This window comes from Pseudopodoces humilis, chromosome 15, assembly GCF_049639895.1.
Source record: "Pseudopodoces humilis isolate 2021_Gansu_Grassland_sample_001 chromosome 15, ASM4963989v1, whole genome shotgun sequence".
In the NCBI taxonomy this organism is placed as follows: domain Eukaryota; kingdom Metazoa; phylum Chordata; class Aves; order Passeriformes; family Paridae; genus Pseudopodoces; species Pseudopodoces humilis.
Genome location: NC_142214.1, coordinates 18,864,057 through 18,880,575, shown reverse-complemented (window position 1 = coordinate 18,880,575; position 16,519 = coordinate 18,864,057). Strand labels below are relative to the sequence as shown.

General features: G+C 39.5%; 1 protein-coding gene and 1 long non-coding RNA gene across 2 annotated transcripts; one reads left to right on the top strand and one right to left on the bottom strand.

Annotated features, from left to right (window-relative positions):
- Positions 1 to 532: 532 nt before the first annotated feature.
- CDX4 (caudal type homeobox 4) lies at positions 533 to 9,018 on the top strand. Its single transcript, XM_005527387.2, has 3 exons — positions 533 to 1,106; positions 6,072 to 6,217; positions 8,623 to 9,018. Exons 1-3 carry the CDS (start codon positions 656 to 658, stop codon positions 8,827 to 8,829), a joined length of 804 nt encoding a protein of 267 aa, XP_005527444.2. The 5' UTR covers positions 533 to 655; the 3' UTR covers positions 8,830 to 9,018.
- Positions 6,440 to 16,508, bottom strand: LOC148183106 (uncharacterized). The gene is made up of 4 exons (XR_015773856.1): positions 16,365 to 16,508; positions 16,105 to 16,232; positions 15,059 to 15,201; positions 6,440 to 6,575 (listed from the first exon to the last, which is right to left on the bottom strand). It is a non-coding gene; the product is annotated as an uncharacterized LOC148183106 (long non-coding RNA).
- Between the last annotated feature and the right edge of the window lie 11 nt (positions 16,509 to 16,519).

The following is a 16,519-nucleotide window of genomic DNA, read 5'->3' as shown; positions in this document are numbered from 1 at the left end:
GAGGAACATTTTTGAAACAGTTATACTCAAGACATGCTGTTAACAAGGTGCTCCATATTTTGAAGTTATTGAATTACAATTATTCAAATTAATTGTATCCGTTAAAGACTAAAAAGGAGATTACTTTAATTATATGAGAAATTAAGAGGGTAACAGATTTATTTGTCGATTGATAATACCTGACAAAATAAAGGTTTCAGACAAGAAGAATGCTAAACATTGCTATTACAGTTACATTCTAATTTCTTTTAGAAAGATCTATTTATTTAACTCTTTAAGTTATAAATCCAAGCAACTGTTGCATCATCTTACAGGACTGGGATCACTGTGGAATATCAGGGCAGGATAATAGGATAGATAAAAGTTCTCTGAAAGAGAAAGCACCAGAACCAGCAGCAAGGTGGGGTTGGTCAGCCCTTCATTTGAATGTAAATGTAATTATGAGGCAGGCAGTTGGGCTGACGTCAGACAAGATCTTGGTAAACCATTACCACCAGCACCTGGTAACACAGTTGATAATAAAAGAGGATGAAGTAGGAGATTCCAAGCAGAGTGGCATTATTAGAGAAAAACAAACACAAATATTTTTTGGGCAGTAAAAGAAGACATCGAGGAACAAGATGTTGTGACGCCGTGTTTACAGTCCGGGACAGCCATGTACGTGAGCTCGCTCTTGGAGAAGGAGCCCAGCATGTACCCAGGATCTGCCAGGGCCAGCAACAACCTGCCCATGCAAAACTTCGTGTCTGCTCCAGCCTACTCTGACTACATGGGATACCACCCTGTGCCAGCCCTGGACACCCACGGGCAGCCAGCACCGGCCTGGGGCTCCCACTACGGCCCCCAGCGCGAGGACTGGAGCGCCTATGGCCCAGGCCCTTCCAGCGCCGTGCCCGCTGCTCACATCAATGGCTCGTCCCCCGGGCAGGGCTCCTACAGCTCTGCTGATTACAGCTCCCTGCACCCCACTGCTGCTGCTGCTGCTGCTGCTGCTGCTGCGGGGTTACCGCCTGTAGATACAATTAATGCCCAGCAAATCTCTCCCAACAGCCAAAGGCACAGCTCTTATGAGTGGATGAGGAAAACGGTGCAAACCAACGCTGCTGGTGAGTGCAAATTCAACTTCCAGCCTCAGAAAGCATCTTCTGCTATCACTGAGCTTAGAAATAATTAACTTTACTTGAAGCACATAGGTTGGTGGGTCATTTATGACATTTATTTAACCTACTGCTGTTTAATGCAGTTTTAACTAAATTTGTGCTAGTTTCACTTTCTCCCATAAAGGCTTTATGTGGTTGCTGTAGTGGAATGGATGATGTGGTCAGACATGGCTGGAGCTCAGCTCCAGGATTCCCTGTTGGAACATTCTGTAAAGTATTTTGTGTGATAAATATGATAATCATCAAAGTGTTATGAGCAATGCAGCAGCATTTAACAGTTACAGACAGAAATACCACACTGTTATTTTGTGCTGCAGGGGAGATGTCAATATAGAATCAGGTTGATCTTTTTAAACCTTACAGACTTCTCAATAATTATAAAGAAAACTACATGCTCTGATATAACTGCAGTGATTATGTAATTTTCTGCAATTTTCCTGTGTCTCATATTTTTCTGCCCAGATTTATTAGGTGAGCACAAATACTCCTAGAGAAGCAATCTGACTCAAACAATCAGCATAGACTATTTTGTTTGCAGATCACATAACTCCTTGGTTAAGCTTCCTTTTCATTTAATTTCATATCAGTTTTACTTTCCTTACATGACAGAATTTTTCAGCTTCCACAATCACTCAATTAAAAATCTCTTTCCTGCAAGTGCCACTCACTGATTCGCCTGTTCTTGCCACAAGCTGCCTGCCAGATGAACCTTTCCATGTATATTCCCAAGGTGGAAACTGGGTGTAGCAAGGTTTGCTAAATCTGTTGTTAAGGTTAAAAGTAGTAAGTGTGTGTTAGGGAGCATCAAAGAAATGCTGGAAAGAAAGCAGAGCAATTACAATTGGGGTAATCTTAGAAGACACAGAAAATCTGCACTGCTGCTTCAGACACAATCCTCCTTCAAATGGTTATTACTCAGGAGCAAAATTAGCCTGGTAATTGTTTCTTAATTATAAAGCAGGCACACATTGTTTTGCCTCTGTTACTAAATATAAAATGCCTGGTGAACATGAGGATATCACAATGCTCTCCTGCCACTTGGAGCCTCGACAAAGGCCTTCAAAGTCAGGCAGATTGAGTCTGCTTTCCCCCCTTCTGTATACTCATGGAAATCCCAGTAACTTCATTAACATCATTGGAGATTGCCAGGTGGAGAAGTGATGCAAGACTTGAGTGTAGATCAAATTCAGCTGAGACTACTGAATGTCAATGAGGCAGCCCTGGCTGTGTCATGTTAGAACTGAATTTTCAATGTCTGGCATTCTTGAAGAATGACATTGTTAAAATCTAACACACTTGAAAATCTAAATCCTTGCTTTATACTTATTTAACAGTCTTGGAAGACCCTGAAAGGTTTTTCATGCGTTTATCCAAATTGATAAAATAGATTTGCAATTCAGAGACAGTTTGGGGCTAAATTTATCTCTAGTCTGAAAAGTGCTTACACAGGATTTACAGACATTCTGCAATACTTTATGAACCATTCGGGACAGGTGGAACAGAGCCCATCAATAGCTGCATGTCCTGAGGCTGTGCATTCCTAGAACCCAATCCTTTGAAGTGTTAAGAACAGCCAGGACTTCACAGAAGAGAGCTCAAGGCATCAACCCACCTTAAAAAACAGGCAATGTGAGAGTAAAGCACAAATGTGGTAATTGTGCAAAACAAGAAAAGTACCAAAGAGATTTGGCTTTTCATTGGTGGTTTTTTTTTGTAAACAGATTTTCATTTTAATTTAATTTAAAATTTTAATCCAGAATTAACACAGAAAAAATTGTGATAAATTGAAGAAAATTCAAACAAATTAAAAGGCTAAAATTATGCATGTAACTGCTTTGTACCACCTTATCAATGTTTTCTCTAGAAGAAAATTGACTTGATGCCATTATAACCCCTCTTTGAAACACACTTGCTGTTTTTCCTTACTGCCATAATATTATTTGGGTTATCAAAGTAGCTACTGCTTCCTCTCCTTCAATTTTATCCCTGCTTAATAAAGTTTGTTGCCTTAAAATGCCAGAATTACAGCCCTAAACTCTACAAAGACTTTTCTATGCATAAATGTGTATGTCCTTAACTCCACCAGTGTGGACACACATCAGTGTACGTGAGCAGGATGGAGTAACAAACCACAACACATCTGATGAGGGAGCCTCCTGAAATACTGTCCTAAAGACAGTGGGAATTCTTTTGAGTGAGGGGATGTCAGTGGGAATTGTCTCCTCTCTGTTTAGACTCTATTAAATACACTATATTCTGATTCAATATCCTTATTTAGCATTTGATAACAAAAAAAATTCAACTGCAGGTAAAGTGAAATGAAAATTTACCTGATCAAGTCAATCTTCAGGATGAAACGAGATCACAAAGACAGAAGTACTCTGTCCTTTCAACAGATAAAACGTGATTTGAAATTATATATCCTGTGACTAAAAGACTGTAACTGCATATGCAGAACCAGCCCTTGTTTGACTTCAAACACACAAACACTGCAAATATACAAGGCAATAAGAAATTTTTAAAAACCAAACATTGAAAGTGGGCTTGGTAAAGAGATCTTCCCAGTCAGACCCTCCAAGTGAGGAAAAGAACATCTAAAGAATTCCTGACAGTCTGATCCTGGTTTTACTGAAAATCTATGATAAAATCTGCCACTGACTTCAGTTATGCTGAAGCAGAACTTCCGATTATTTTCTAAACCCTGTGTAACCAACAGGGTAAGAGGTATATTTTCTGAGAGCAAAAGAACCTTCCAAGTGTAAAACTTACTGAAAAGGTATCTAAGGGGCCCAGAAAAAGGTTTTAAACTTCATATGAAACTTGATCTGGGAGTGACCCTTCTCAGAAAGAGAAGGGACTGCAACAGGACTAAACAAAAGATCAACACAATTTTCATATGTTACAAGCTCAGCCACAGGATTTTTTTTAACTATAGCCAACACATTTTATGTCTTTGTTTAAACAAGAAGTGATGTACAAGTAATTCAGATTACAGAACAGCAGAAACACAGCCAGAAGGTAAAACAGAAAAGCAGGAAAAAAGGCCAGGCCCCTGCTTTAATGCTAATTTATTTTTCTTTGTAAATTAGTTGTGACATCTATTTTCCACTGGCCTACATTGTCTGAGGTTTTGAGGCCTATCTGTCATATTGAGGCAACAGACCCTTTTAACACTTCACTTTGCTTTGATATGCAGTCTTGTCTCTTCCTTCTCCCTCTTTTCTTCAGGAGTTATATTGCCGGAAAGGGTGATGATTTTCACAGCAAATAAAGAGGCCTTCTCCCAGCTTTATTGTCTTCAGAAGAAATACTCTGTGAATTTTATGACCAAGGGGAATGGGGAAAACTACTCCTTTTCTCCACCCCCTCAAATCATGGTTATATTTGCTGATTATAGTGAGGCCGGAATAACCTTGTTGAATTTTAACTTGTTTTCAAAGATTCCCTCTAAGCCCTCAGTTTACAAGGAACCTGAATATCTATACTATTGTTAGCATTAGAACTATCACTGAGGGCAAATATTTCAAAGCCAATGATTTGTAGCGAGAGAAAAGTAAATTTAGTTGGATGATTTGGTTCTGCAAATTTGGTAGGAAAATCTTCTACGCTGGAAGTTGAAGTGTAAGGATTTGGGAAAATAATCCTAATTATGCGTAGTTCAGCTATGTCTACCTTCAGATAAAAATATCCCAGTCTGTCCTCGGTGTCTGTCCAAAATTAAAGAGAAGTGAGGAAAAAAATATTCCTTCATCTATTTCTGTCCCTTTTTCCTCTGCTAAGATGAAAGCGTCTGACATTTGTTTAGGGCTTGTAAATTCCAAACCAATTGGCTTGTGTTTCTGAATGTGAAAGGGGTTCTTGATAAGATCTCCTTGTCGCTCCTTTGTGTGGCGTGTGCTTCATCTTAACACCTCAATGGATTTTAGGGAACCACTTTAAAGGAGTCTTTGTCCTACAGTTTGTCCCAGAAAACTCACATCAAAAAAAACCTGGGAAGATCAGAAGAAAAAAGGAAAACTATCTAGTTGGCTCTTGAAAGTGCAAAAGAGAACAAATAAGTTGAAAACTGATCTCTCTGGATTATTATTACATGAAGAATTGCTTAAAAATTATATTAAATGAGAGATACCTTCTAAACATTTAGTAATGCTTCTCTTAATGGTATTTATCCAATATATCTAAGAGTATTTCTTTTATTTAGAGAGAGGATGATCCTGAAATCCCTTTACAAGATTTTATTGCTTCATCTTACAATTTGTCAAGTACCTCCAACTCAAAAGGGAAGCCCAGCACAGAATACTCTCAGGAAATCCTACAGGCATTCAGCACCTTGCAAGACTGGACCTTTTAGAAAAAGTAAATGAAATTATTATTGAATTTCTAAGTTTATCCTATGGCCACACAAGAAAGGAAGAACATTTCTAGTAGCACACATCTTCATGCTAGAGAAACAATCTTTAGAACCTCAGGTAAAGAATTAGGCCACAGTACAGCTGCACAAATTGTGACTGAAGCTCAGTCTTGAAATCCCGGGTATTTATGCTCTCATAGACACAGAAATACTTCACTGAGCACTGAAATGAAACAAACCCCTTTGAGATTAATATAGCCAGCACCAATTAGGTACTGCTATAAATAATTTAAGATGCTTCAGGGTGTTTATCACTTAAGACCTTCACATTTACATGTATGTTTACAGAGAAAGGGAAATAAAGAGGGAAAGACACTTATGGTAACCAATACTCTGTTACTTCATCCTGCACCTCTGTTCATCCTCTGTTTACCACAGCAAATAATCCCATACAATATTCTCTACAATATTCATTTTAATTAATGTCTGTGAAATGCCTGTTTGCAAGCTGCTATGGAAAATCCAACTCAATATATGAATAATATTTCTTTCCTAACCAGGTAAAACAAGAACAAAAGAAAAGTACCGGGTTGTTTACACAGATCACCAGAGACTGGAATTAGAGAAGGAATTTCACTGCAACAGATACATTACAATCAGGAGGAAGTCAGAACTCGCAGCAAACCTGGGACTCTCCGAAAGACAGGTACAGAGGGAACCCCTCAGGTGTGCCCACAGTGCCCAGGCACTGACAGGGGACAGCAGCAGCCACCTCCTGCCTCTGCATTTGACACACAGAGAATCCACTACACAACCCCACAGTTATTAACAGGCACATTTGACAAACTCAAGTTATATGGAACTCAACATTAAGAATTAATTTATACTCTAAAAAGTAGTTTTTCTTACCTTCTAGCTTGCTAGACAGCTGGAATTTAAATACTTCAGCATAGTGGGATCTTAGCTATGGTCCCAATAGTTACAACATTCATAATTTTATTTCTTCTTGAAATCACACCAAATCATGGCCAGCAAAAAAATCCAAAGCATTTGGTATATTTCAGCTGAAAGACAGGAAAGTTAAAACTCAATCCAATGAGATATCTATGGGATTTTTTGTTACAAATATATTGCCACTATTTCCACAGACCACATTCCTCCTCTGCCAGATTTCAGCATATTCTGGGGGGTTTTACAGCCTTGGATTTTCAAGTCAGGATCTCTTTTTGCCACACATATGTGTAGCCAAGACTATCCATCCAGGGAATGTTCAAGTGCTTCCCTGGAGAGCAGCTCTGCCTTCACTCATATCTAGTACATATTTAATCTCTGCTCTGGATAAAGCCAGGCTCCTGAGCAGAGCTGTGTTATGTTAGCTGTGTTCATACAGACACTAGAGGAATTCAGGATGAGAATTCCCCAAAATCCCTGTGTTGGAGAGCACCTTTCCCAAGCACAGCTCTGCAGTGTGTGGATGTAATAACTGCTGGATCCAAGCCTCCAGAACTGCAGTGGTTCTGCTACAGCTGGAGGAGAAGGGCAGATTTGGTGGTGCTGAATTAGACATCTCATTTGAAAATCAGATTATTGCCCTGAGGCAAATTTAAAATAGATATTTCTTTTTTTAGAATTCTACAAGCTTTTGTTCTAAGTATACACATTCAGGTCTCTTAAAAAGTTCCTCCTTCAGTGACCTCCTCTGATTCTGCACTGTGTCTGTGGAAGAGCATGAAATAGAGAGGGACCAGTGGAGGCTGGAAACATAGGAATGCAGAGACAATCAATGGTATTTTAGGATCAAGCACTGGAATTTTATAAACATATTTTAGTGCGGTGATGTTCAGTCCCAGACCCAAATAGTACAGAGAGTGCACTGCACAGACTGTGAGTGCTCCCAGGCAGGAACAAGAAAACATCAAGTTTATAATGGATGAAGTTTGTCACATAGTAGGATAGAGCTGCACTAGAAAATTTGCAGAGAACTGTAATTATGAGAGATTTGCAAGCTCCACATTAATGTTCTGCAAGCTGGCTGATTTAGAACACAGACACGCCTGGAGTCACCAGTGATCCTGCAGAAAATCAGCAGTTTCCTTTTACAGAGTTGCTGTTCCTAATGCCACCCCATCTTTAACTGGTGAAGTTCCTTCAAGTATAATGTAGACAAAATACATAACTGATCTGCATTTCCACAGGACAGACAAAGTTAAATGCTTCTTCATGCCAATACCAGCAAGGTAATAAAAATGAAATATAAAACATTGAGATTTTTTAAGGTATATTGTATTCAACACACCTTAAAGGCTTTAGCAAATACTGAGAATTAAGAACACAGTTAGCAAGAAGGAAAACACAAACAGAAGTTCTTCCTCATTCACACATTCACATAAGGAAAGAAAACAGAGATACCGAAAGTGGATTTTAAAAAGGTTAAGTCCTTCACCTGCACAATAAGCCTGGGAAATTGACTGACTTAAATAATGCTGATATATCTATTTATACATATAACAGTACATATGTATCTGTAAAAGACATATTTAAATATATATTCCAGTAATAAAACAAATCAAAACTTTTAAAAATATAAGAATATATACACACACACAAAAATCACAACATAAATGAAGAAAAAGAACCCTCACTACTTGGCTTTGAATAAATCTGTAACACAGACAATAAAGAAATCTTCACAATTAATCCATAATTGCATCTTCCTAAATTATGACACTAGCAAAGTTGAAATGATGAACCCTGTGGCCTCTGAGTCTCAGTGAGTGCATTGATTTTTGTGTTCCTAAATATAACACAGTGTGTTCACTTTACACTAGGCCCAAGGAAAAAATAAATCAAGAAATAATCACTTTTCCATTGATTATTATGCCAAAAATTAATACAGAATAATGCAAAAACATTTCACTGCACAAATTCACTATCTTGGTTTGTGGAGGGTTTTTTGGTTTTGGCATTGGGGATTTTTTTCCTCATAGCTTTTTGCTTGCTTGCTTTGGGTTTTTTAAATAGTGTTTTTGTACTTTCCTTTCCATTGCAATAATTACTGTAAAAATTTGAGCAGCACTTTGAATTAATCAGGTATCATTTATAACACCCCAGGTGAAAATCTGGTTCCAGAATCGCCGTGCAAAAGAGAGAAAAATGATCAAGAAGAAAATCTCGCAGTTTGATGGCAGCGGGGGCTCAGCTCAGAGTGACTCTGGTTCACTCAGTCCAAATGAACTGTCAAATTCTCTCTTCCCACCACCACATGGAATAAATGGATTACAGCCTAATGACATTCATCAAGTCATGGTTTCAGAATGAACAGAAGGAAAAAAAACAAAACAGGAAAAAAGAAAAAGCAAGAATGGATTTCTTCACCATTGCCATCCCTCACCTTGGAAACTCAACTTTTCAAGGGACCATTTTCATTTATCTGCCTTCAGAGCGCTGATCTCTAAGCAGGAAATCTGAACCTATAGCCAAAATATTTTAATTATTGAAAAAAATCTCAGGGACTTTGTGCTGCTAAGATTCATCTCTCGGTATCTTTGCTAGCAGGTAATTTGCTTCAGACACTGACACAAAGAATGATACAGCTGAAGATTCAGTACAGGTAGTTCTAGTCTGATCACACATATACACAGAAAACTAAGAGAACTGATTATAAAAGAGTACTATTGCAGAAAATATAACAATCTGGGTGTGTTTGGTTTGTTCCATTTATATTATTAGAGGAAACCGTAGATGTTAATAAATATTTACAATTAAATGGACTGAAAAGAATGCTACTTTTTGAAAACAGCAAAACCATTTAAAACACTTTGAAATGCTCAAGGAACATAATAATGTTGCTAAACCAACATACTGCATTTAATTAAATAACACAGATCATCTCTGCCCTATGGAATTGTATTCAAGCAATAGTTACAGATGCAGGATATACCAAACCTGCCAAGATTTGTTCCACTGTAAGAATTTCTCACATTAGGAAATGCCAGATAATTTGGAAGATAAGTATTACCTCAATCTTCTAGGACTGCACATATTATTGCTCAAAAATTTGAGCACAAATGGAATGGAAATAGAACTGTTACTACAAACAAACCACCAAAAAGCAAATAAAGAATTTACTTGACATCTTTAAACATCTGAAGTGAAACAGGAGCAGTCTCAGGCCATTGATTTTATCCCTGACACTTTTTTGGGGCTGAAGGCAACAACTCTCCCAAAGTAGCTAAGAGGGTATTTTGAAGCTGTCACCTGCAACTGAGCAACCACAAAAGAAATGTTCACTTCATGGGCACTCCTGGAAAAGCACAAATTAAGGACATGATCACAGTGGGGTTTGCTTTAATTACTGTTCCATATTGGCAGGTGAGAAGGTAGCAATGGTATCTTCAAGACAAGCGATGAGTCTGGAAAAAGCAGAAAGAAAACCCAAAGCACTAAAAAAATCCCCAAGCTCTTCAGTAGTACTAGTCTTTGGAATTTCTTAATATGACCTTTTTGCTAGTATACAAGTGAACAGCTCTATTGGGAAAATTTAATATTCCTGAAAATGTCAAGGGGAGCAAAGGTAATAAAAAGGGGAAAAAAGAACAGAAACAGAAAACAGCATTATGAAAATCATGCATCACTTATTTCAGCAACATCAAACTCTTGCTCTCAGAAACAGCAGAATAAATTCTGCTTTCCTTTGTGTCAGTGAGCACTGATAATGCACTGAACGCCATGGACAGAACTTGTCAAAGCTCTCATCATCTGGATTCAAAACACTGGATAACAAAGTTGACGATATGCCTGACTATTCCCCATTTATTTTAAAATAACTCTGTTAGAGTAACTCCATGAAAGCAATTCTGTTGGAAGTTCCAAGAATAACACTCGTCAGAACTAAATTGTGAATGACATCTTTGTAGAAGTAAATGTCTCAAACAAAACTAGGAAGAAATCCTGTAACACAGATTAAGATTACCCACTGTAAACATTTTGTGGGTGGTTCCCAAATATATTTCCTAGTTATCTCCTATCATATGATTCAAAGAAATTGGTGTATTCTAATGCAAACAAAGTGTATACAGAAAATCTTGCGTATATAAATAGATACAAAACTCAGCCCGATGAGAAACTGAGACCACATCTGCCTGGCTTTAACTCAGGATCTCCTAAATCCGCTCACTGATGTTCTGGTGGGATCACAGGGACGTTTTAGGAGCCAGAGCACGTTGTGGAACATGCACACACAGAGCTGGTTCTGTTCAGATTCACTGAAATGCACAAGTGACACACACATGCCTTTTTTCTCTGCTCTTCAGTCAAATCCAGATTTTTTCCTTGCGAGAGAGGAAGTTTCCCCAGTTCCACCAGCCCCTCTACCTGGGCTGTCCTTATATACATGAAGGATGTCGAAAATAAAATAATCTCTCAGGAAACTCAGACTTTAGATATACAAGAAGAAAGGGAAGTGAACCTTTACCTCAAATCAGCAGAAGGGCCATTTCTATGGAAACCAGGAGAGGGCTTTTGTAAGGCTTAGCAGTGACACAGAAATGGAGAGAGAGAAAACTTCTAGTCTGCAGATTTTTTTTTTCTCTGATTAATTTTCATATCAACAAGGAGAAATGGCAAGTACAGCTATAACACACAATACACCATTCATTATATTTGTGTATTAAAAATGCATTGCTTCAGATTTCCCTTCTCATGTATGGCAAAATTGGAATAAAACACAGTTATTTACCAGCTTCACATTCAACATATTCTAATCATCATCTTGCAGATTCTAACCAAGCAGTCAGGAAACACCACCCTGCCCTGACAAACTGCTCAGAGGAGCCACTGAAGCCACTGACTGCACTCAGAACAACCACAATTGACAAAGGAATCACTTTAAATAAGCCCATTTCAGATGTTGTTAGAGTTGGAATGGGATAGAAAGCACCTCCTCTGGCATGTTTAATATCAGTCTTGTCAATAAAAACTGTTTTTCTTTTTCATTATCTTTATCCCAAATTTTATCCATCAGATAGATGTGTTTTAAATGTATCCCAAGCATATGTTAATAAATATTTAGAGGAGAGTCCCTTTCATCCACTAGATAATGACTTCTAAGCCTTCAGAGTGGATCAGATTATCTTCTCTGACCACAGTTATGTCAAGAAGTTATTCCCCTCATCTGTTGCTGTGCATAATATGGATCATAAAATCCCTTTCAACCTAAGTGCAGCAGCACAGCTGTTTTTCAAAATAATCCAAGGAAAAAATTATTAAACTCTTCTGGACTAATGAGGATATTTTTTAGTGAACTCCATCAGAGAGTGATTAACTGCAGTCAGAGTATCAGCTCAGGAGGCTGCAAAACCAGAGAGAGGGGAATATGGCAAACAGCTCAAAGAAAATCCTCTCGCAGGCCTTAGACACTTTATCAGACTGCAGCTATGCCATGAGCCAGAAAACATCATCCCAAAGCAAAATACAAACTGAGCACTTCACGCTGGCACATTTCAAAGGCCCATTAAGGACTCCAGCCCAGCCTGACAGGAGCCCATCCATGGTCACGCTCTGCCAGCACGGGAACACAAGATCAGGATGTGCACTCGGATGGAGGCACCAAGTCCTTGCATTCCACCATTCTCTGGGCAGCTGTGTTTGACTCTTCAGCATTGCTTCTAGGAAGGAGAATATTCAGCAGATGTGATCAGCCCCTGTATTTAAATTTGTATTTACATGGATGAAACGCTAAAGGCTGTAAATAACATTTTTCAATATTTATCTTCCTTTGAAGACTTCTCCAGGGACTTTAGTTATACTCTCCCTTAGCAATTAAAATAATAATAAACCAAATGCCATCCTTTGCACCAGTGGGTCTTTTTGCCAAGCTCTCCAAGTTTCCTGCTGTTCACTGTATGTAAATAGAAAACCATCAGACTGTTTGAATTCAGCTGATTGACTGGTGGTTCTAGTTTGCAAGGTAGTGAGCCAGTTTAACACCATGCTGATATCAAAAGAAAACTCTGCACTACACAACTGCCTACTTCCAGCAGCCAGAAAATTCCTTCTGACATTTATCTGAATCATCTTGAGTCTTATGAGAATCCTGAGCAGTGCCAAAGCTTTGGCAGAACTGCCCTCCTCAGTCCCACTGTCCAGAAATACCTGTTCAAGAAAGGCCTCTGGCACAAACTACTCCTGCTGGCACTCAGTGAGTTTGCTTCATTAATTAACTTCTAAATATTGATCACTGGGAGAAAATAAAGAAAAATACAGATGTACTCTTGGTTACAGATAGCTTAGACTAGAAATGGGAAAGTACCTCATTATAAGATATTTACAATATCAGTTTACAAAGACAGCATAATTTAAGCCCCTAAATGGCTGCTTGTAGTAATCATCCAGGTAAAAAAAACTCTGGATCAACTCTGAACTTGACAACCTCTTGAAAGTCAGATTATTTTTGAAAAGTTATCTACATCAGGTATTTTCAGTATAGCCAGCACAGAGCTGCAGACCCCTGCACAAATCCAAAACCCTTCTAGACATTACAAAATATTTGTATCACAAAATCAGTTTCATTGAACCTCACACACAACTCCTGACTTGCCTTTCTTCAACAAATGAACATATCCACATTTGCCTAATGAGTTCTGCATTTCTACTCCTGAATGAAATAATAGGAACTTGCAGCGAGATGCAAAACACCCTGGGGAAGGAGTTTGCATTAGTTGATCAAGCACGGGGGTTTGTCCACCCGACTTATAATACATTCTCCAAACTCCAGGAGTATATGCCCATTATCCAACAAGCTCTTCCTGTCTGAAATGAGGGAATTCTGAGAGCCACCCTGACATCACTTGCTGTATATTCCTCCTCCTGCAGAATGCCTGTGTGATTTGTGGATATTGGAAGAAGACTGAAAATCTCTCATATCCACATTAACATTCCCTTTCCATGTTCTCCCAACAGTGCCTTTATTTAATACTGTGCTTTGTTTTAGCTCCTGGCTTTTCTGCTCTTTGTATTTCATGCTCTATATAAGAACACTTCTGATTCCAAGAAAGGAAGTGATTTGTGTGGATAAACATTGCCAGAGACCATCATCCTTCCACAAACCTTTCAGCTTTTATAGCATAATAGTTTCATCAAATAAACAGCATCCTAAAAAAGTACTGAAAATGAAGCTTGTATTTCTTCCTGTGAAGCCACAAAGGTTGATAAGTCATGCTGAAATAATTCCCTGTAGTATTTACTTCTCAACCCAATACTAAACAGACATTTTTAAAATATAGACATGGGACACAAAAGGTGTTTTTTCTAAAATAGTCTATTTTAACCCAGATGGTCATTGTTCCTATGGGAGAGAACACACACATTAAATAAAAGAGCCCACTGAAACTTCAGCTGAACTTGGACTTCAATCTATTATTTAAAAGCACAAGATATTAAATACAAAGCTGCTATAGCAAAGTACCTTTTCCAATTAAAAACACTTCTTTTCTTGGCTTGTTAACACCTCAGACCCTCATTATAAAGAGGTCACACAGTAAATTATGCTTCATTTTACATTCAATTCAGCAAATTATTGCACCACCTGCTTTGGAGCTCATGCCTCAATGCCATCACATGTGTCCCTCTGCCACAAGGTCCATTTAAATGTCTGTAATATTGGCTTGTTTACTAAATCAAAACCCAGGTTGCATTAAATGGAGGTTTTTCAATTAAACACGAGACTGTGCCAAATGTGTTCCTGTTTGCCACACCTTGCCCTAACACCTGAGTGTCACCACTGTCATATTGAATGTGACAGCTGTACATCCTTGCAGATAAATCATGGATTTATTTCACTTTCCAGCACACATTTTGCTTGTCCCTTGCTCTTTCATCCCTGTGAAATTTTTAAGATGGTTTTATTGGAAAAACACTGAACACATGCAAGCCCTGGAAGTGTCCAAGGCAAGGCTGGATGTGGTTTGGAGCACCCTGTGATAGTAGAAGGTGTCCCTGATTGAAGTCCCCTTTCAATCCACACCACTCTATGGTTGTATGACCTTTCCCACGGACAGTTCACCAAAGGAGCCATGAACCAAGACAACCTCTGAATATTAAAGCCCATAATGTAAATGCCCAGCATCAGAACTATCATTTCTTCCAGTGCTCTCACACCTTTTTGGGTTTCACACCAGTTAAAGCAAACATCCAGAATTTAACGGAGTGTAAAATAAAGACCACTACCTTATTAATAACCCTATATATAACTTTATTTCCGTTGTTTCAACACTTTCTTTCCATTGGTTATAGATCCATATATAGATGAAGATGAGTAGAAAAAACACCAGGTCCTTAAGTATAGAATAATTTTCTCATTTCTTATCACGTTTCTAAACAGGATGTATTTTTGGTATTTGCTCAATTACTTACCTTCTCCACAATTTACTGCAACATTCAACGCTAAATAAGAAAAAAGCATTTTGACAAAATTAGAAGAACACAATTTCATTTTGTAACAATTTGGCTCTTAATTTTTTTTTTTCTCTAGCTCAAGAGTGTGATTTACCTGCAGCTCCACATAAGATGGATAATGTGCTGAAGTAAGAGCACGCAGCACTGATAAAACTGTAGCTCATAAAATGTTATTTTTGGAGGCAACAAAAATTTTCACTGTCAAGTCACCTGTATTTTGCTGCATTCTAGAAACTCCTGAAAAACAATAAAGATGATTTATGAGGAAAGTATTTTCCTGGGAACAACAGACAGGGATGGAGACAGGTTTTTACCTCATGCAAGAGGAGGTGAGCTCATTCCTTAGAGTACCTGCAGGTCAGGAATTCTGATCTGGACACATACCAGAGTCAACATTTTATAGGAGCTACGCTAACACTAGAAAGGACCAACACCCCCCTCATAATTTTGTTTTTCATTCTTCTACTGCAATTACAAACACCAAGAGTTTTTAGATTATTTTACATTTGCAGTAGGTGAGTAATTAAGTGCTTATTACCTCAATAATAGCTTTCACCTATATGCTGATGGGGACATTCTCCTGAAGTATATTCTGAGAGAATTTTTTCCCCCAGTTTTGCTATTTCTATGTGGATTTTCTTCTCTCTCACCACCCCACTACACTACACATAACTCACTTTCCAAACCCACCAACAAATCCCAAAGCTCCGGGAAAACTCCACAAGCCCTGCCTTCCCTCACTTATTTTCACCTCAGGTGCCCCGGGGAGCGACACAGCGGGCAAAAACAGGAGGGGAAGGGTGGAAAGCGCTACCCGGCTGTTTTTTATTAAAACCGTTACAGAAACACACCTGGAAAAGAGGTTAAAAGAAAGTAGGATCAGCACCTGTCCCGGCCTTCCCTCAGGAGCCGCGCGCGCCGGCTCGTGACCCTCGCGCACCTGAGGGAGGGGGAAGGCGCGCGCGCAGGGGAGTTATAAATACGGTTAACAATGGGGGAGATTTCTTTTTCGTTTTTTTTTTTTTTCTGAAAGCAAATTAAAACCCAGTGAGGCTTTTTTTGTCCCGGCTTCCCTGTAACCAGCAAATTAAAACTCCCCTCGAGAGCCGCTCCTAGCGGCGGGTGGTGACCCTCACGCACCTGAGGGGCCGCGGCGCGAGCGCGCACCTGAGGCGGGGGCGGCGGGGAGGAAGGCCGGGGGAGTTATAAACGCTAACGACAATAGAGCTATTCCGCTTCCTTGTACGTGGAGGGCTTAGAGCGAGTCTCTGAAAACAGGAGTTCAACAAGTTATTCCGGCTTCGCTATAACCCCCAACGCTAACTTCTCTCAGCGGCTCCCCGTGCCGCCTCGTTACCCGCCGCTCGGGAGCGGCGAGGGGCGGGCGGGCGCGCGCGCACCTGAGCGGCCGTCTCCGGTCACCAACACCGGCCGCAACCTGCTCGTCATCACCTCCCGGGAGCCCGCGCAGGGGGTGACGCGGGCAGCCCGGCGCCGTCCAGCCGCACGCTGCGGCTCGGTACCGGCTCCCCTCAGTGCTCCCACAGCCCCGCCG